Source organism: Rissa tridactyla, chromosome 1 (genome assembly GCF_028500815.1).
Source record: "Rissa tridactyla isolate bRisTri1 chromosome 1, bRisTri1.patW.cur.20221130, whole genome shotgun sequence".
NCBI lineage: Eukaryota > Metazoa > Chordata > Aves > Charadriiformes > Laridae > Rissa > Rissa tridactyla.
Genome location: NC_071466.1, coordinates 97,530,763 through 97,551,746, shown reverse-complemented (window position 1 = coordinate 97,551,746; position 20,984 = coordinate 97,530,763). Strand labels below are relative to the sequence as shown.

Here is a 20,984-nt window from a genome sequence, read left to right as displayed (position 1 = left end):
TGATGAGGGTATTTTATTCCCTGATGTGATTTTTTTGGTTCATACGCATTTGTCTGCCAAAACATTTCCCTTCTAATATTAGAAATTCATATCACAGTCTGGAATTCAAGCTCACAGTTTGTACTGCATTCCACTATCTTTTGGTGTTCCCTTCAGAGGGAAGAGCAACAATAAATAGAGAGCTGGGGTGCCTCTGCTGATGTATAGTTTATGCTAGCAGTCATTACACAAATGGCTAGTAAAGAAGCCCTCATTTGCCAAAGCCAGAAACATATGCAATAGGAGGATATTGATTCTCCTATAGCAATTGTCACAGAGGTCAAAAAAGAAAGGATACAGGGATGGAGAACCACAGAAGAGCCACAGAGCGTTTTGTCAGATTTTATATTGGTTTGGTAAGAAATGTAGATTATTGGGAGGTTTTTTGGGGTTTTTTTGGTTTTTTTTTTATGATGAAGTTTGTGCTGCAATATTTGAATAAATGTACGCCAGTATACTTGGAAATTTCTGTTATGTGCAGCTCTGACCCAGTCACTCTGAGATGCAACTTAAGAATGCATCAGCTCAGGAGCCAAGGCATTTCTGCATCCTGATCCCTCTTCTGGATTGTTGCTTCGTCACAGTGTGATCTTGAACATCAGGACTTTGGGGTAGTGTGTATGCTTCATAGCTCATGGTGGGGTGGCAGCATGAATTGTGTCTTCAGCAGACCTTCTCTAGAGCTGCCCTTTTGCTTAGGCTTGCTGAGAGCATGCCTAAGGAAAATATCCAGGAGGATTTATCAAGCTGTGGTACTCTGCCCATTTGTCCAGACCTTTTGTGGATGGAGAAGGAAGAAGGTTCTTAGTGCAAGTTTTAATTGTTCCCTGTCTGCTTCCTCACTAAAGTGAGTGGACCTGCAGGACACCCAAGACACCAGTAGGCCCTTCTTGGGGACTGCGAGTCTTGATGCCATTGTGCTGCTGAGGCAGAGGTAGATTCAACACGTGCTGTTCTCACTCAAATGAAAATAGCAGAAAGGTGTGCTTTCTTAGTAAATTAACGTGGAGTTAGCACCACCTGCCTTCCCTGGAATAATGAGGAAGGTCTGCAAAATGCTTGTTGATGTAAAATGCTACGACTGCTAAATGCTTTAAGTGGTAAAATACAAAGCTATATACATTATGTTTTCTTACTGCTGGACTGTTTCTTCTAGTAGAATCAAAACCAATTCTGCTATTCTCCAAAATGCAGAGCGCATCATTAGATTGTAAATGTTCTTTGGAACTGCTGTTTGCGTTGATTATCTTGGGTCAAGCAGATGAGATCTTAGTTTTCCAGATTGAATGATTGTACATTATCAAAATAAAATCACAAAATGGGAAGAAGTAACACTAAAAATACTTCTTTAAAGTGAACTTTGAAATGTTCTTTGCACAGTTAAGATTTTACAACAGCTGTTACAAAAAAAGCTTTATTCTCCCAACGGTAGTTGCTTTATTCACATCCTTTGAATAGAGCTCGAGAAGTAAGGGCACACCTTGTTTGCCTCAGTTCATTAAGGGATTGCATACTCAATTCACAAGAACTTCAGCAAATTTTAGAGAAGAGCAGAGCTGGAAGATGGCTTGAAGAAGGAAACAATTTTAAGAGGACTATTTGTTGGTTATTTCTAAAATTAGAAAATAAATAATTTTCCTTCTGAATAGACAGAGGTTTCCTTTCAGCAGAACACATCAGTACGTATTCTGAAAACTGGTGAAAGAAACCCAGATGGAATGTTTTTCTTCTGGAAAATGCCATTTTGACCACATTTCTATAGGCATATGTTGATTTAGATGAAATTTTGATTGGGTAGACATAGTGCAGGTGGGAATTGATTTTGCTATCATTGAAACATTTGTTTGACTCCATATGAGGTATTTGGAAAGCTTAAATTTTCTGTTTTGAAATTGTATTTATTGTATTGTTTTTAAGTTATAGGAAGAGAAAAATCATTGAGTCTTGTAATTCTGATTGCCACTTGTGCTGAAAGTAACTTTATGGATCTAATTCTCAAAATTTTTCAAGACTTCTAGTCTCTTTTACAATTTGTGGGAAAAAGATGTATTTAGAAAACATAAATTCACTTCCAAAGCAGAATATGCGTGCTGTGCGCAGTCCTACCGGTATATCCAGGTTTGAGGAGGACTCTTTGAAACAAGGCATCCCTCCTTGTGCCTCTGTGGAAATTAATTTAGCATCTCTGGAACAGTCTCCATTGTTCAAATCTTGTAGTCTTCTGCAGCACAAACAAGGAGGTTGATTTTACTTCCATTGAATTCAACATAATAACCTCTGACTTAAGCCAGACCATGAAATAAAACTAGATTCTGACTACAGCATGTCAGCAATTACATGAAAAGCAGGAAAAGATGTTAAAGAGTTATTGCCATGTTACTCCGATACTTGATGTCTATGTAGGTGTTTGGAATATGCAGTTTAGAAAAAGAGGTAAAAATAACTGCTTTGATAATGTAGAGAAAGCAGGTTTTTAAATAGACAGAACACTTTGTCCATCTTTAAATACTCTAGTGATTGATTCCTTCTGCCCAGGCTTTTCTCAATCTCTGTTCCTTGTTTTTTCAAAAATGCTATGTGCTTGTGGCCCAAACAATAACAGCTTGGGGAGAGGCTTGAAAAAGTTGCTATTTATAAAACTTTTTGGTCCTGCTGCTCCACACCACTGCCTTGCAATGCATTGCATGCCAGGCTTGTACCTGGAGCAGTTTTGGCATGTGCAGCAACAGTTTTCTCTAAATCTGACCATGTTACCTGCAACCACTGATACATTTATTAAACCTGGATCACTTTATACTGCTCTGGCAGTGCCATAGGGACTTTAAATACCCTTTTCTAGATCCCTTTGAACTGATACAATGCTGTAGACAAACTTCATCATAATTAGAGCGAGGCCCAATCTCTGTTGTGTCCTTAATACCAGTCATACCAAATTTCAAATAATTGCTAGTAAAACCAACATTGCTTACTGGAAGAAATGGGGGGAAAAAAACTGTGTTTGGAGAGTTCATTGTGCTTTGTAAGTTAGACAGAGCATGACAGATATAAGGGCATGTCAGTTATTCATGCTTGGACTCAACCCTTATTTAATGACTAAATACATAGATGTTTTATGTTAAAAATGAGTATAGCAAATAAATCTTTGGTAGAGTTCTAACACAATGTTCTGAATGTAGGGTGGAAGTTTAATTGCTCCAGTTCTGTTTACCTAAATTTAATTTTATTTTAAGGGCCTATAGTTAGAAGAAATAAGCATTCTTCTAACACAACAGGAAAAACTGGTTCTTAACAAATTTCCAGTTGCTAATTCTGAGTATGTAAAACAGCACACTCAGTCCAATATGAATGAGAATATCTGTTCAACAGTTCATCAGAGCCAACAGTGAAATGATTAGTTTTAACATGGTGAATTTTATTAATTGAGAATTCAGTGAGATGCACCAACATAAAATGAGAAGCAGGTTACTAGAACTGTTCTTTAAATGTTTCTGCTTCTGCTTTAACAATTCAATGTTTGAAGCAAAAGTGTCTGTCCTTTTATGTAGTTGGAATAAGCTTTTTGAGAGTGCATGACCTGATGATTTTTGTTTAATTTTTTATATTCTCAGTAGGAAGCAATTTTTTCAGTAGCAAGCTTCCCTCCAAACTTAACACAGTGCTGACTTATGCATTTGAAATGAGGAAACTAATAATACTTGGCAGTTCAGCATTGCCCTGCATCTTGACAACTCTTACTGGTACGTGCATAGTGCCTTTCCCTCTAATGTATGTCTTGCTTTTCTTTGTTAAGTTCTCCATGGCTGATATTGGTATCATCCTCAAGAAACTAAAAGACACAGCCGAACCTCGTTCCCGAGAGATCAGACAGGTGTTTGCAGCCGCTGACCCTGAGCGTAGCAAGGTGATTGAGTATGAACCTTTCAGGTAAGACAGTGGAGTTTGTTTTTTAATATTTAATGAAGGCACATTCCACAAAAATGTATAGAGCATGGCTGTTTCTTGATGCGTTCTGCACAGTGTTAGCTGACAAATGGTGTACATTTGTTTTGCGTTTACTTGGAGACTGTGTGTGAAAAAGAATGTGAATCCATGCACCAGAAAAAAAGGAGAAATGTGATAGTTTCAAGTAATCTGAAAAGCACAACTAAAATCTGTCTGCTTTTTATGGAGCTGGCACAGGGTGTTGTGAAGAAGGGCAAGTTAGCAGTACACACAGCATACACTGAAAGATAAAGAAAAGTCCATCCTGAGAGTCAAAGAGTTAATTAGTAGTTTTGAAATTCAAGAAGGAATGTTTGAGTTGCCTTCTGAAAATGGTGTTATTTGGGTTTTGAATCATTGATAAATAAGAGAGTCTTCACGGAACCAAGGTCTATTGAAATTATAGGATGCAGTGGTAAGCATCTTTAAAAAAGACTGGAAAGCAGTAGTGAGAGCAATAATTAATGCTGGGATAGTGATTTCAGCATAGATAGGGGGAGCGGAAATCTGGATTCTGGCAATGATCCAGATACTGCAATGGGCAAATGTAGAGATACTTGAAAGGGGAAATCGTGCTCAAATGCAAGCTGATTTCAGTTTATCCCATAGCCAGAATACTTGAGCAGTGTTGTGTTGGGTACTGGTAAAGTTAATGATGTGGAACAGAGGAGGAAATTTTACTTAGAAGCATTTGGTTTTCAGTGGTAATATAGTATATATTTAGGAACCGTCATAATAACTAAAGCATATAAGTAGATGTATATTGCGTGGAGTGTCATCCCTATAGGAATGTTAACCAAGGTAGAAATTGCTTCTGAAATATCTCAGAAGAGGTATAGATCAGCAGAAGCTTCCTCCAGCAGTTCAAAGGGAAAGCAGTGAGAAATGAAAACAAGCTGGTATTCAGAAATAAAAAATAAGTGATTAAAAGGTAGGACTTAAACTAAGAGAGGCCACAGTTATTGGCAGCTTTTGGTCAAAATATTTGTCGACTCAGATATTTTACTCAACAGAAGCAAGATTTTGAATTGATAATTGCATTAAGAGGGAAAATGTTATTACTGGAGTAAGAAAGGTAGAAAATTGAAACTTAATGTATATCTGGAGAAACTTTATAGCACTTGGAAAAGGGTTTTAATTTATATGCACAATAAATGTTTAAAATCAAATAATTATGGTTTTAATTCAAATTATGAAATAATCATCTGCAAAACTATCTTCTTACATGCAATAAGAGCAGGGCAAAGCTTCAGAATGTTTGCATGACGAAACTGGTGGAGCACACTTTTAGAAGGGATGATTATGCAGGGAAAGATTTTTATTTTATTAAGGAGAGGCTCAGTTGCATGTAAATTTAATCACAGTCGTATTCTGTGCAGCTGTGAACAGCCCAGATGATTAATTTAGGGTAGTGCTGTTCTGTGCCATGGAGTAAGATATGTCTAGCTATACGGTATTAAGGCACTTGGTTTCATCAACAAAAATGCAGTAGCCCTCTCCGTTAGCAAGAGTGAAAGCAGCAGAGCCCACCTCATAAATGTTTTCTTGGCCTCAAGTGCTCACCTGGCCAGCCAGAGCACCTACTAACGGTCTCATCCCTCCTGTGGTGGAACCACAGGGAGGGTCTACTGGGAAGCGTTCGCATTGCCAGAGGAAGAACATGCCTCTAAGGAAAATTAACTTTTGTGCTTTATAGTGATTTTGTTTCTGTTAATTTATAGGATATCCAGTAATCTAAAGGCGCTCTTTTTTTTTTTTTTTTTTTAAATCTATGTATTTTGTTTTAGAATGAAAGAAACATTTTTAATGCTGAAAGCAGGAGCGGTTCTTTGCATCTGTGAAAAGTCAAAGATACTTTTCTGAGAACAGAATATGTATTTTTCTTTCAGTTCTGCATTTTCTTGTGTACATCACTGTTTATTTTTAATCTGTCGTGGCATTTCATGATTATAACTGTAACTACAAATGATTATTTTTAGTACAGGCAATTATCTGTGTGACAGCTTCAACCAGCATGATAATCCTCTTATCTTAAATACAGCTAAAGCTTTACTGCACTCTGAACTTGGCTGTTCAGATTTCTTCCTTTCTACCTATGTAATTTTATATGAGCTGCATTTAAAAATACACCTGTAAGTATGATGTAGTGAAGCGGAATTGTCATTATACAATTTACTTCAACTACTTTCAGAGCACAAATCTATGGCACATCGTCCTGGAAATAAATGCATGGTGTACACTGAAGCTATCCCCTAAGCTATTGTTAAAACTATTGAAAACTTTGTTAAAAAGAGAAGAAAAAAAACCCCAAAACTTAAACTTAGATGCCTGTGCATCACATGGTCCTATCCAGACTGCTTTTTCTCATAAGCTACTGGCAAGACTGTTCACTGTTGGAGACAAAGAAGCATGTGGGTTTAACAAAGATGTCTATCTTCAATTCAGTTTAAGAAATAGCTCTTTTAAGCAGTTTATTATTATTCCTTCTTTCTCTACCAAATTCAGATTGCAATCTGTCTTACTCTTCTAGAACAACAAAAAAAAAGTAAACCAAAAGATAACTAAGCTGTGGGAACAATTGTTGCAGCTTGTTTCTTTTTGTCAGGAAGAGTTTAGATGTAATTCTGTTTGTGAATCTCTGGTATCGCTCATTAGTCCCTAGCAATCACTAGAATATGCTTTAATTCCCAAACAGACAATAATTTTACCTGGGAGCTTTGGTGACTTTATTGTCACTAACTGGCTTGAGAAAATAAAAGAGCTTTAAAATCCCGACACTGGCAAAATCTGTGCCATGCGTGGAAATCCAGTCTGTGGAAATACTCAGATGGGTGATGTTATCTACATGCTTTCAGCTTTCCCAGCCCAAGCATTTAGAGTGCCAGCCTTATCAGGCAGTACTGTCCTCTTCTTTGTGTTTGCAGTAGTATTACTGCAGGCTCCAGGGAAGAGGCTCCAGTTTTGACTGGATCTTTGAATGCTGCTACAATATAAATAGCAATATTCAGTAAGTGGAATAATAATACTGACAAGATAATGATAATATTAATAGATGGACCGAGTTTTGATCATTGAGTTTGCATAATCTCAGATAAGGTTTGCTATTGTCAACTTGTCTTCTCCTTACATTTATCTCCTGCCACTGCAAATAAAGGGTCTTTCTGACTTATTTAATGTGAAAAAAGGAGAAATTCAATCAAAGTAGACACTATGCTGTGTTTAGCATCCTTTTTTGAACAGCTGTGTAGGTGCAATCATGTTTTATGAACAGGTATCTTCATTTGTGCAAGCTTCTGAGAGGAAGCAAGTGAAATGTTATGTTTGTTGATGAAATTTTGCAATTTGGAAGAATACTAAGTTTCTGTCCTTTCAGTTCACATGTGCATGTTAAGAGACCCATTATCAGATTTATTCCAGAGTTTAACTGTTCTCCAGGGAGAAGTTCGAATCTTGTGTCAGAACTTTGTGCATCACTAGTAATTTCTTCCATTTGTTTTCAAAGATTGGTATATAATCACAGTGATGCAGTACCCTTAAGGGTACCACAAGGTACATCTCTAACTGCATCAGCAATTATGGTGAAGTTTATTCTTAGTGCAGTTTATTCAGAAATATTATATATAATTAATCTAATTTTGGCTGAAGCACATAGGCCTATGTTGATGCTTGCAGTTTTAAAAAAGTCCTGTTGAATGTGAGTTCACCAGAGGCAGACACTTGGGATCATAACGCCAATGTATCATAGAATCATAGAATGGTTTGTGTTGGAAGGGACCTTAAAGATCATCTAGTTCCAGCCCCCCTGCCATGGGCAGGGACACCTCCCACTAGACCAGGCTGCTCAAAGCCCCATCCAGCCTGGCCTTGAACACTCCCAGGGATGGGGCATCCACAGCTTCTCTGGGCAACCTGTTCCAGTGTCTCACCACCCTCACAGTAAAGAATTTCTTCCTAATATTTAATCTAAATCTCCCCTCTTTCAGTTTAAAACTGTTACCCTTCCTCCTATCACTCCTCTCCCTGATAAAAGAGTCCCTCCCCGTCTTTCCTGTAGGCTCCCTTTAGGTACTGGAAGGCTGCTGAACAAGCCCATCTCTCTCAGCCTGTATTCACAGGAGAGGTGCTCCACCCCTCTGATCATGTAGTTACACTAAGCCAGGTTTGACAAGAGTGCAGGACACAGTAGTGCAGGACTATTTGCAAGTCCTTTAAGTTGCCACTGGCTGATGATGATCTGCAAGCTTCACTGACCATGTAAATTAAGGGCAGATAGTATGAGAACAGCTGAGGTGATCTACAGTTCAGGCCAGTATTTTCCAGGAGAGCAGGAAGCCTCCTAGGTTTCCTTGCATACCTTACTACTGTTTTTTTTTTCTTTCCTTCCGTTGTGTCGACATCCAGGACGTATGAGGAACTCTGTAATCATTGAAGGCAACAAAACCCCTACTGCAAAGACAGTGTGGTCTTTAAAAGTAGTCCTTCTCCTCCCTTCCACGAACAATATCAAGCAGAGGGAGATTGTTATGAACTGTAATTATTAGTCTTGGTTCTTAAGCTCCAAAGCTTGTGTCCACTTGCTGATATACTACAAGTACCTTCAGGAGTTTACCGAGAAATCACTCCAGCTCTATTACCAGCAACAAATTCTTGATACTAGCAGGAATGACTAGTCATTCAGTGCTAGCACTGGCCCGTCAGATGGATCTCAGGAGCATTTCTTCTTTCTTGAAGTGGGCTGATTTGTCTGAGGAACACAAGCAATCTTGGGAGAGCGCATCTCAGTTCTTCCCTGCATAGGGTCTTCCTCCGATGACAGTGTCCAAGCATAAACCGGTCTTGCTACTGCCTCCTGTCTTCCATTCTTGGTAACCCTTGTAATTTCTGTAATTACAGCAAAAACTACCCAACAGGGCCAGCTTTCACAAGTCTTTGTGAAGTGTGGCTTGACACTTGATTAATATTGTGTTCTCTGTTGGGATCTTCTGCCCCACTTCTCCTCTGCCACTGTTAATTCTCTCTATATATTTTATGCAATTGTTGTTGTGCATGCTTTGTGTTTACAGATAATTAATTACTGCAGAATGCAAAATATAATTAGGAACAAAACAGGATAATACCTTGTTAATTCACGATCTTGTTGGATAAATGCAATGACAAATATTCTGCTAATATTCCATGCCGGTATGGCATCTCCAGGTAAAAGGCTTCAATCAGGATTATTATGTATTTTTTTGTAGGTATAGCCAGCTACTAAGGAAATGTGGACATCTTGCAAAAGTTTAAGATTTGTTAATTTTCATTATACCTCCTTGAACAGATCTGGATTTCAAATTTAAAGATCTAAATACAGCATTGTATGATGAATGCATTTTAATTCCTTCTTCACCCCCTGAAATGTAGTGATTATTAACTGTTTTTAACTCCTTTACTTAAAACTCAAGTGAGCTGTTGTTTTTGTGAACAGAAATTTGATAGCCAGCATCACTGATGGAGCATTTTCAGAACATGAAATTATCACTCTTGGGCGCTATTACAGTGTGAGAGAGGAATATGAAATGGACCTCCACTTCCTCCTTGCAGTGGCTCAAGAACAACTAAAGAAAAATAGCTTTGAGAATTTTGAACAACTGTCTGCAGTGTTTTTATACAATGACCGTGAGAAGTAAGTTTCCTCTGTTTATCCTAAGCTGTTATTTGGGAAGCTCTACCTACTTTCTGTTTGTTGCTGAGCGAATGATATATTGTGGCCAAAGGATATTATTTGTAATGTTAAAGCCTCTCTCAGCACTTGACAGTAGACAAGAAAAGGATAGCCTTTTTGCCTCTCATTTTGTTTGTGGACTTTTTATTGTAGCTACTGTACTGAACGTTTTGCCTATTCACAGGCAAAACAGAGTATTTCAAATCAAAGAGGAAAAAATAGTGATTTAAGGGGAAAAATAAAGGATTTGTAGCTGATTCTTTATATGACTCATTTGCCCTTTTTGTTCTCTGATGTCACAGATAAAGAATCACAGAGAATCACTAAGGACCTCAGCCCGGGGTAGACAGGCCACCATGCGTACTTCAAATTTCTTGGCTTTGTAATAGTGAAATTTCATTAAACCTTCTTTTCTTTATCTCTACCCCAATATTCCTCACGTGTTTTCCTATTCACAGCAACATTCATGTGAAATAAATCTGGAAAATACCTAATGTACACTTGTCCCCTCTCTTTCTGTTTATGTAGATGTGGAGCGCTGCCCCATGAGATGTGCAGGACTATTTGCAAGTCCTTTAAGTTGCCACTGGCTGATGATGATCTGCAGGCTTTACTGACCATGTGAGTTAAGGGCAGATAGTATGACCTGCCTGGATAGGTGGAAATCAGTGCTAAATATCTACTGCAGACAGAGTTCTTAAGTATTTGTCATTTACCTAATATTAATCATTTAATGATGCTGATTTTGTCGCTATACACGTGTGGACTTTCCTATTTATAGAATATTTATGATCAACTGAGGTGCATCCACCTTGGCGACTTCTATTCATCTTGTCTGGCATGGAAGATCATCTGGGTTTTGCCAGAATTACATGGAATTAGTCTTATGGGAATCAGCTACTGATACTTATCATTATCTATGACATTCATTTTTTTTTTTGCATTAGTTGTTCCTGTGCATATGTAAGGTAAAACCAATAATCTTGTAAAAGCACATTACGTGAGTTTTAAGAACCATACCAAGATGAATACAATGAAACGTCCTTGAATCAAGTAGTCAACATCAATAGTAAATAAAAGTGGTTTGCTACTCCTATTAATCTCACCTGAAACGTATTTTATGGTAATTTTTAAAAAGGAAAAGGACTGTTAGCATGGTTTTGGTATTTTTCCACAGCACATTTGATTGTTTCAAGACAAATTGCTTGGCTAGCTGTATTAATGGGAGTAGAAATGAAAAGAACTAGTATTCAGTGCGCTTGTATTAAAGGCTAGAGGTCGGAGTACCCTGTGCTGTTTTGAACACTTATGTCATGTTGAGTTTGGTTTTCATGGCCAGATTTTCTGGTAATAGGTTTAAATACATGCTCACTGGTCTCTTCTTTCCCTTGTGGGAAATCCTTAAATATTTTGTCTGTTGCCTTCGTACTGTGTTAAAAGCAGGAGCTGGTCTTGTCTTCTGTCATGTTTAGATGCTTTCAGGTAGATATGCTTCTTGATTTCAGGAGGAATTGCAAACTAAGCATCTGGATTTATCAAATAATGAAAAGACTCTTGTCAGGCAGAAATGTGGAATCCATTTTAATAAAGCATCTTTGTACTGCAAGCAAGACTTCCTGCTTCAATCGGTATCAACAAGACTGCTTTAAGAAGCCTAAGGGGCTATTTTTCACAAAGCCCCCTTTTCCAGACCAAAAACTTTCAGAATAGTTCCCTGCAGTAGCCAGATAGATGACTTTGGCAATTTGTTTGCTGTTCATCACTTCTGACAGTTAGTTACAAACAGGAGTAATCAGAAGCATGTCTGAATTTTAGGATTAATTTAAACCTCATTTTTAAGAACTCCCACAAAGCTGCCCAACGCAAAAAGTGTTGGAGGGCAATTGACATCCTGTCCTAGACAAGGGGTTCTCATAGTTTCCACTTCATAAAGGTTGAAATTGAATAGATGCACAGACAAAGGACTGGAGGTTTTCCTTTATGTACTAACTCAATGCTGATGAAAAACAGACAAGCCTGACACATCGTAGGCTCCAGAGGTGCGTTTATTGTTTGTGAATTTATGAGGGAAAGCTTTTGTGAGATGAACCTCTTCTCTCCTGAAGAGTCCCAGTGTAGGCAGTTAAAAAGAAAAAGCCCAGTACACTACAATAAAAATTAGAGATAAGCTTAGAAGACAAGGAGGAGACTAAGGGTTGGATTTCACCCAGGTACCTATGACAGCTGAATTAGGATTCAGCCGCTGTAAATTCTTTTTGTAGGCAATGGAGGAGGAGAGAGTTATCTCCTCAGCCTGTATAAGAGCTGGATTTCTAAATTGCCATCCATTTTCCTTTGTTTCTAAAGGGGCTGTGGCCAGACTGTGTCACAGATTTCTGTTTGAGAAAGGTAAATGGTGTGAATCTGGGCCTCAGAAATGAGCGTGAGAAGTGCTTCATTATCTAGAGTGCTACGTGTAATGCCGGTTCTAAGTTACACTAACAGCTGCTTCAAAAGACGGCACTTTGTGGTGAGTCACTGCACTGCAGATAAGAAGGAAGACTGTCGCATTCTTAGTACTGTGTGCAGTTGGCACTGCCTGGTAAATTTATTGTTTCGTGAGGGTGCAGTCAGGGAAAGATTTTTTTGAAGTCTATTTAGTAGGAGTTAATTTCCAGTAATCTGGAAATTGAAGGAGATTTAGACTTTTCTCTTCCTTTCCTCCTGCTCTCTGTAGTTTTCTTTGAGACTGAGGAATCAGGAAACAGGCAGGTTTATTGTTAGTGAAGAACAGTCTCACTCCTGGAGAGTATGCAATTCAGTGTGGGCCAAGTTTTCAACAGTATTCTTTCCCTGTGTTTTTTTGGATGAGGAAGCACGTAATTTTGTGTCCATTGATGTTTCTGAAGCAAGCAGTGGCGGTCTTCCTACTGTGTGTATCTGTATTTATGAAGGAAGAAAGTGGTACAATAAAAGTTGTTGGATTGATTCCCACAAAAGCAGTATATGTAGCTAATGCACTAGCTGGACCCTATTCAGCTATAAAATGATGCTAGACAACATGATCAGATAGTAGTTGAAGACTGAAGCTGTATGTTTATTCAGCTTTGCTGTCTGAGATTACGTGGCAACTGTAGGACTTAATGGTTCTATTTTTCCATTTTGAAAGGTAATACTCTTAAAGTATTTATTATTTACATTTGTAAATTATACTGCAATGATCTGTCACTTATTAAAAGCATGGGATGGGTCTAAAAGTTACTGTCTAATTTTGTGGTCACCTCCAGATGACCCAAGACTTTGTTTACTGTACATAAACACTATTCAGTTTCCACAGAGCGTAGGGAGAATTAGCACAAAGACTCTGAGGTTTCATAAGACACTTTAAAATTGCCTGTCTAGAGTAAATTTATATTTTTAATTGTGGGATGGTGGAATAGTAGGATTTAGGTACCCAACAATGTGTCCATTTTTCCAATTTACCTGAGCTGGCTTATTAAAAAGTATTTCCTTTCTCCGTCAGCATTTTCTCACGTAGTTTTTTATTCACAGGACAATACAGACTTTTAATCACGATGTATTAAGCAATGCATATGGTACACCATTTTTTCTGCCAGAAAACCACAGTAGTCATCATAAGCATTTCTTTAAATTTATGCAGGCATAATGAGCAATTATAGTTTGTTTAATAAATAAATGCTGCTAAAGTGCTTAAGTAATGGATTTAGTTTGGTTTTTTTCAGTTATTTTTTATTTACTGCAATGCTAAATGTATGCTAACAAGGACTTTTCAAGACGCAATCCTGTCCCAGAGGGTATATAAACAGCTGGCAGATAAGGAAAGAAAAAATGGAGGGAAGAAGGAATGGATGACAAGTTTACGAGTATTACATGTTGATTATTCCACATTAGTTTAGTTGTTAAGCATATGTCCCTATTTTTTAAAATATGATTTTTAATTTCTGTTAAAAACAGCTGTGTAGTTCTTCAGCTCTTCCCAGTATGAGGGTTAGTCTGTTGGACTCTGGAGGGGGGCTTGTTGTTTTGAAAAAGTTAATCCCAGGTAGCAGTGCCTATGGCAATGGGCATCCTACATGGTCATCCCAGATCTCAAGTCACTAGTAGGGCAGGCCAGGCCACTCCTGCATGCTCAGCTTTTCTCTGGTTTGTGGCTAAGCATTGATTTTTTATGTAGTTGCTTGTCTGTAATGATTTTTAGGGCTGACCTATTTCTTTCAGGAAGCAAACCCTCTTTTCCTGCTACAGCAAGTGTCCTGCTAGCAGGAGCAAGACTGGAAAGGGTCACAAAATTGTTCTCCTGCACTCTGTCTTCTGCTCGTTACCTTTGCTGCCTGAGACTCCCTATGCCATTTGTGATTAAAAGACTCTTCAGCATTAATATTCCGATCTCTTAAAAGAAATTATTTCTGTTACTCAGTATGCTGAGAAACTGATGGTTCAGTTTAGTTCCAACCCCCTTGCCATGGGCAGGGACACCTCCCACTAGACCGGGCTGCTCAAAGCCCCATCCAACCTGGTGTTGAACACCTCCAGGGATGGGGCATCCACAGCTTCTCTGGGCAACCTGTTCCAGTGTCTCACCACCCTCACAGTAAAGAATTTCTTCCTAATATCTAATCTAAATCTACCCTCTTTCAGTTTAAAACCGTTACCCCTCGTCCTATGGCTACATGCCCATGTAATGGCCCCCTTTAGGTACCGGAAGGCCGCTATAAGGTCTCCCCAGAGCCTTCTCTTCTCTAAACTGAACAAGCCCATCTCTCTCAGCCTGTCTTCACAGGAGAGGTGCTCCAGCCCTCTCATCATCTTCGTTGCCCTCCTCTGGACCTATTCCAACAGGTCCATGTCCTTCCAGTGCTGAGGGCTCCAGAGCTCTCCATAGTAGCTCCAGGTGGGGTCTCACGAGAGCAGGGCAGAGGGGCAGAATCACCTCCCTTGACCTGCTGGCCACGCTGCTTTTGGTGCATCCCAGGGTGTGGTTGGCTTTCTTGTTGTTCCTAGTTGTTCAAGTCATGAATAGATGCATACACAAGATGGTAGCCATTACTTCATTTGTACTGATCAGCTGCATAGGCTTGTCCGTGGTTGCTGTTTTAAATCTTTTCATATGAGCAGTTCATGACAATTTAGGTGTATACCCGTGTATCAAACAGGCTGAAAAATCCCAACATTTTCTCTAAGGTTAAAGTAGTATGATGCTTCCCTTCTATTATTATCAGATAAACTTCTTAATACATGTTATTCAAAATTAAGGAATTAAAAAAAAACCCTCTGCATGTACATTAACTTTTCACATAAATGCTTGGGTTACAGATTTCTTGATGGGAAAGAAAAAATATTAATAAGTAGCCTTTACTCACCAAAGCATATTCAGGAATAGTCATAATGTGATTTAACCAGATTTTTCACGTATCTGGAGTATTTCATTGTGAATATATTTTTAGAAGCAGAAATGTATGATTATTTCTGTAATGTCAAAGAAAAAAAAAGCTCTGCAAACTATGATAGGGATGGGGGAGTGGCTTTCATTGTCTAAAATCACATGCATTGGTGAAGTCACAGGGCAAAACTGAAGAAAAGCATGGTTTCAAGAGATCTTCGTTGCATCTTCGTGATAAGACAAATGTAATTTCCTTTCCTGAAGAGCACTGTCAGTTTCAGTCATATTAACTCCAGCCACTGAAATGTATGATATCTCTATCCTAATAATGCACAAATTGATAACATCTCCTCTGTCCATCTGGATACTCTGTGCCAAATTGCAAGTGTGTGCATTTAGTAGATTGATACAATAAGTCACAGCAGGACAGAGATCTAAAGAGTAGATTTTATTTTATTTTTTCTTTCTGGATTATTCTAGAGTAATACTTTAAGCTGCTTTCTGTAGCTATTTAAATATGGGATTTAGGAATCCCATTTCTTGTGCTCGTGTTAAAATCTTTCGTTATAGTTAACTTCATGCCCATGTTGTCATCTCAGTTTGCTAGTGCTGTCACATTAAAGGACTTTTCTCCCTATTAATGTATGTCGAAAGCAGAAGCAATGCCTTCCTTGACTTCATCGCCTCAACATAAGTTTAAGTAGTTACATGCCTTCACTTTTACTTTATTTAAAAATCCTGCTTCTAGAGCTCTGCATCTTGGCAGTAGACTTAATCTTTCGACTTTTCAAAATTAGAAAATATATACAGTAAAAGAAAAAAATATTTGTCATTATAGTTCTGAAATTCAAAATTTGTGTGCCATAGTTTTTTTTCCAAGAGGTATAAGTTTTTTATTGTCTTGTTATATCTAATGCAAAACTCCTTTTGCCAATTATCACCTGCAAAAAAAAAACAACAAGCCAGAAATAAGCAAGAACCCCTTAGAAGTGGGAATGATAATTTTCTTGTATATTGGATATATTTCCCAAAAGTAAGGCTTTATGAAAATGTTAACTTGCATGTGAGCTATTGTAAACAAGCAAGCTATCATAGGAAGGTTTCTCATGGCAATGTTTCATGCTCCTCTTTAATACTAGTAACAGTAGCATTCTTTTCTGACTTTGCTTTCATCTTAAGCATAACTCACTCTACTTAATGTTCCAGTTTATCGCTAGCATCTCTGTTTATGGCTGTCAGTATATTTTATTATTATCTCTCCTGCTGACTATTAAATGAAAGGTGTGGGGGGAGGAGGAGGAGAGGATGAGTTGCAGTTTATTGCAGTTTATTTTTGTCACTAGATTTATTTTTTCCTCTTTGGTATTGTTTTCCCAGTTTCTGCTGTAAATTCTCCCTTAAAGTACCTTCATGCTTAATTTTTACCATAACCCGCTGCAGTGGTTGAAGGGTTTTGAGGCCCATGTTCTGTGCAGTGCTATTTCTTTAAGAACAACATAAAATGGTTTTCTTTAAGAAAGAAAAGACTTGTTTCATGGAGATGACCCTGCTTCTGTGCAGTACTATTTGTCTCACCAGATTACAGGACAGAATTTTTTAACCTGGTGTTTCCCACCAAAGAATAGGTATTGAGTCTTGCTAGTTATATATATCTCTCCGTGGACCCCAGTGAAGCACAGACACTTTCAGGGTGTGCTTGTGTGCCTAAACCAGGTCCCTTTTGTATGTAGGTAGTGTTCGGTGAGACAGATGTCATTCACAGAAGCTGCTAGTACAGTATTTATGGCAGAGCAGTTAAGCCGTTCATTTCAAGAACGATTTGCATGGTAGCTTCAGCTTGTGGATATCTTTCAAGCATTTGCCTAGTCCCGCTGAAATAGCAGTGGTTCCCAAGTGCCTTAATCACCCGAGTGTTTTGCTGAATTGAGGACTTTTTTTGTGGAGCTGCTTCATTTGAATCAATGTCAGAAGGATGATGTGGCTTACAAATCTGTTCCCATGGGGTTTATTAGTGCAGGGTAATGATTTTAGAAATTTGAGGGAGGGAGACAGCATGTTCCACGTGTACCTGTAGACCTCAGTGGGCAGCATATGTATCTTCATGCATTTAGGGGCCCTCATAACTGACACAAATATATATTTATTCCATAGAAATGAAGAATAATGCCATAAAACAACTACAAAATGACAAGGCTTGTGATTTTTAAATCTGGCTGTTATTTGGTACGTTAGAGAGCTGTGTGTTTCTCAATTGTAAATTGATCCCAAGGTGTGTGCAAACAGCATTTTGAAGGATTGCTTATTTTCAGGAAATAAAGCAGGTCAGTTGTGTTATAGCACAGCTCACTTGTATCATTCTACATGTTTCTTTCCTACACAAAGGAATCATACACTGATCATCTCACCTTTATGTTTGTCACCAATTGTGAGATCCCAGTGTTGGAAAAGGTTGGGCAATGCTTCAAAAGCAAAATGAAATTAGTGGAAATGTAATAAAACGTGAAGAAGTTGAATTCTACTATGAGAGATAATAATAAGGTGTAAGAATATTGAATAGAAGGTATGATATAGAAGTTCTGACAGTTTGGTAGTGTTTTTCTGTACTCTGCCAGTATTTGGTAATAAAGGAGTGAAAAATTACTATCCAAAAGGTAATGTATTAGTATGCTGTAGATAACATGATACAACTTTGTTAAAAATTTCCTTTAACCTTGAGTCATCTTACGGATATTGTGCTCAGGTTTGGAGATGACCATAAGCAAGTGGAATATAAAAAGTTTGTGGATGGGCTGAACTGGAGAGAGAATCAAATCCCTGCTTTCCAGACAATAAAGGTAAAACCAGTATATCTGTGCAAAGGAACAGTACAGTACGTTGATACAATTTGTCCAACTTCAACATGAGTGATTTATCCAATGGAGACCACAACAGGTTTCATATTTGCATATGTTTGCCTATTTTCTTCAAGTAATTAATTTATTTTCTGGGAGGTTTAGAATGAAGCAGAAAAATCAAACAAGGCCCTGTAACACTCCCATGCCTAATAAGTGTCACATCTCTGTGTCATTTTTCTAGAAGAAAAAAAAAAGAGAAGGAGAAACAGGTGTATTTGTCCATGAACAATGGGCATGAACACCACTTCACCCACAAATATTGTCGACGCATGTCAAATGATCTGTTTGCTTGCTGAGATAGTCGGAAATACTTTAAACTTCACTGACACTGCAGAAAGTAGTTATATAACTCCATAGAAACTTGTACATAATACACCACATCACGGGTAGGTGTACAGCAAGAGCAGTATTGATGGATCAACTTTGTATATCTCCACCAGCCTGCTACTTAGGGTAAATTAAAATGTGGTATCAACAAGCTGCAGAGATTAACCTGATCTTGCCATCTTGTGCTAAATGGAACATTTAAAAATAGATGTGAATTATGCTGATTTTTAAAAACTTTGTAACAGATAAATCCGAAGCCCTTCTGACAACATGTGGGTTTGCTGTTCTGGCCTAGCCAATGTGTTGCTATGCTTGTACAGAATGTGTTTGCTTGTGTTCAGACCATTTAGAAACGTAGCATTGCTTTAAATTCAAGTTCAATGGTGGCATAGTTTAAACTAATATTCCTCAGGTACTGTGCTATTAACCTGACTCCTCTCTCTTACTTGGCTTACCAGCTCTTTCTCCTGTAGCATCTCAAACTGTCGGTGATGTCTAATGAGGGCCCAATGCTGCTGGTTTGCTCTGCTTTCCCTGGTGGTTTATTTCTCCCTTTGTCATTGAGAAGAATTTTTCCATCTTGTAAAGATAAAATCAAAGCCCTTGTATGTGTTTTATAAAGCTGTCCTGTGGTTAAAATGTGCATTAGGTTTGTTCAGTGGGTATTCTTTATTTTTACAGAAGAATTATGTGCTTGAGTTATAAATCAGTATTTGAACAGTGACTGTTCTCAGGAGATTGTGTCAGGATAAGGGGCCTCATGACCCTCAGTACCACAGAAATAAAAAGGTCAAAGCCAGTGCCCAGAGGATTTTTGCCTTGAAGACGGTGCAAAGCGCTGTACCAAAAAGCAAGGGTGAAAGAAGCAGAGGCTCATATACACTTGCTGTTGAATGGGTTTGACCGTTTCCTTCCCCTCACAGGATGCCGTTGAGCATGAGCTCATTTCTGGCAGGTGAGGGAAGGAGATGGCTCCTATGGGGTGCAAGTGGTGGTGGAACCAAGAGCTAGCCTTCACAAGTTGAAGGTGTGGAGGAAAAGGTGCTTGTGAAACAAGCAGGAGGTTGAAATGGACATTTGTGGTGAAACGTATGTTCAGAGCAGCATAAGAGATGAGGTTTTGTTTGGGTATGAAGAAGATATTATCTTTGCTTGGAGGACAGCCAGTGGATGGGCTTTCTGGGAGTAGCTGATGCCTAAGAGCCCTATTTAAGAATGGTACATGAAGTTATGGGAGGAAGGTTGCAGCTGAAATCAAAAAGGAAGAAAGAGCATCAATAGAAATTATAACCAGTCATCATCATGCTAGGATAATCAGTTCCTTATTGGCTCCAAAGCCTTGCTGTAACCGTCATACTGACATACAGCACTGTTTTTTTAATGAACTGCGCCCAAATTGGTACAAGTATAGTTTATTCAGTTTTATTCACTTTATTGTTATCTTAATTAGCTGCAATACCTAGGCTATCTTTGGTGTAGTGCAAGAATATTTTAATGAAAACATCAATACAAAATGGAAAAAAATATAGAAAGGAAGAGAATTAAATCTTGTTCAACTTTAGAATCCAATTGTCATTCTGATCATTACTTACCATGAATTAACAGCAATATTTTGGGGCTACAGCACTTGTATTTGACAGACAGATTTCAGCAACAGAGTTGTGCTTATTTAGCTGACTTTAAAGCTTATTTTTCTTTTTCTTTCTCTCTACATCATTATTTTGTATGATTTTTGGTGTTGAGACATAGATGACTTGCAAGACTTTCAAATATAAGTGTCTTAATGAAGACAATATAGCATTATTTTATTTGAAAATATTTGCAAAGTGGCAAATGATAGAAAATATTTTTAATAAAATGTTGTGCAAGATCGATAAAAATGGGTGTGTAGTAATCTTTTAAGAGGATGTGTTATATAAAGTTCCTCTTTTTCACAGATTTGGAAATGAAGCAGCTCATTCAATCTTGTGTTGACCAGCTTTTAACTATTCTTGTTTTCAATACTATATTCTAAGATATTCTCTGGGTTACTAATTTCAGAGTGAAGATGACTTGAGCGGACAACCACCATCCCTTCCTGTGAAAGGGATCAAATACTTATCTCTTCTGGATGATCTGTTTGGCAAGGAAGAATAATCTGATCTGTGCAAGGCACTGCTTTTGGATTAGTGTTTCAGCTCCAAAGTTTATTTAGACAGATACTGAAAAACATTCCTTGTAAAACAAAAAAATCAGATATAAGTTTTATTGCATGTAATTTCTTATTCCAACATAGATGTATACTTTGTGTGTTTTTGTAACTCCTTCTAAATCAACAGTACTCTTTCATACTTATACAAGCATAATTAAAACTGTATCCTCTAATCTTTGTGTCTGGTTATATGGAGAATTTACAAGTATTGAGAAATCTTTGAGTCAAACAGAGCAAAATCTGACTGACCCTGCTTTATTCTGCAAACAAAAGAGGTTGTTGGATGACCTCTTAAAATACTATGTCGGACTGTATTAGCACAATAAGGTAATTCCATTCAAATTTCCTCTCTTGCTCTTTATCTTATATCTGGTTTTGCTGTATCCCTGTGGTGACGCTTAAGTACTGTTTGCACCAAAGTTCATTATTTTATGGAGGAAATACTAGCAGGGTTTTAGCACAGTATAAAGT

At 38.0% G+C, this 20,984-nt stretch overlaps 1 protein-coding gene across 4 annotated transcripts in view; it reads left to right on the top strand.

Moving 5' to 3' along the window:
* Positions 1-20,677, top strand: part of EFHC2 (EF-hand domain containing 2) — a 64,572-nt gene extending 43,895 nt beyond the window's left edge. For 2 of the 4 annotated variants that reach the window (XM_054188934.1, XM_054188936.1), the window contains 5 exons: positions 3,830-3,963; positions 9,485-9,682; positions 10,250-10,342; positions 17,842-17,935; positions 20,363-20,677. In XM_054188934.1, the coding sequence (XP_054044909.1) occupies positions 3,830-3,963; positions 9,485-9,682; positions 10,250-10,342; positions 17,842-17,935; positions 20,363-20,458 (615 nt within the window). In that variant the 3' untranslated portion in view covers positions 20,459-20,677. The remainder of the gene's footprint in view (positions 1-3,829; positions 3,964-9,484; positions 9,683-10,249; positions 10,343-17,841; positions 17,936-20,362) is intronic. The other 2 variants (XM_054188937.1, XM_054188938.1) reach the window with 2 other exon arrangements.
* Positions 20,678-20,984: the final 307 nt, after the last annotated feature.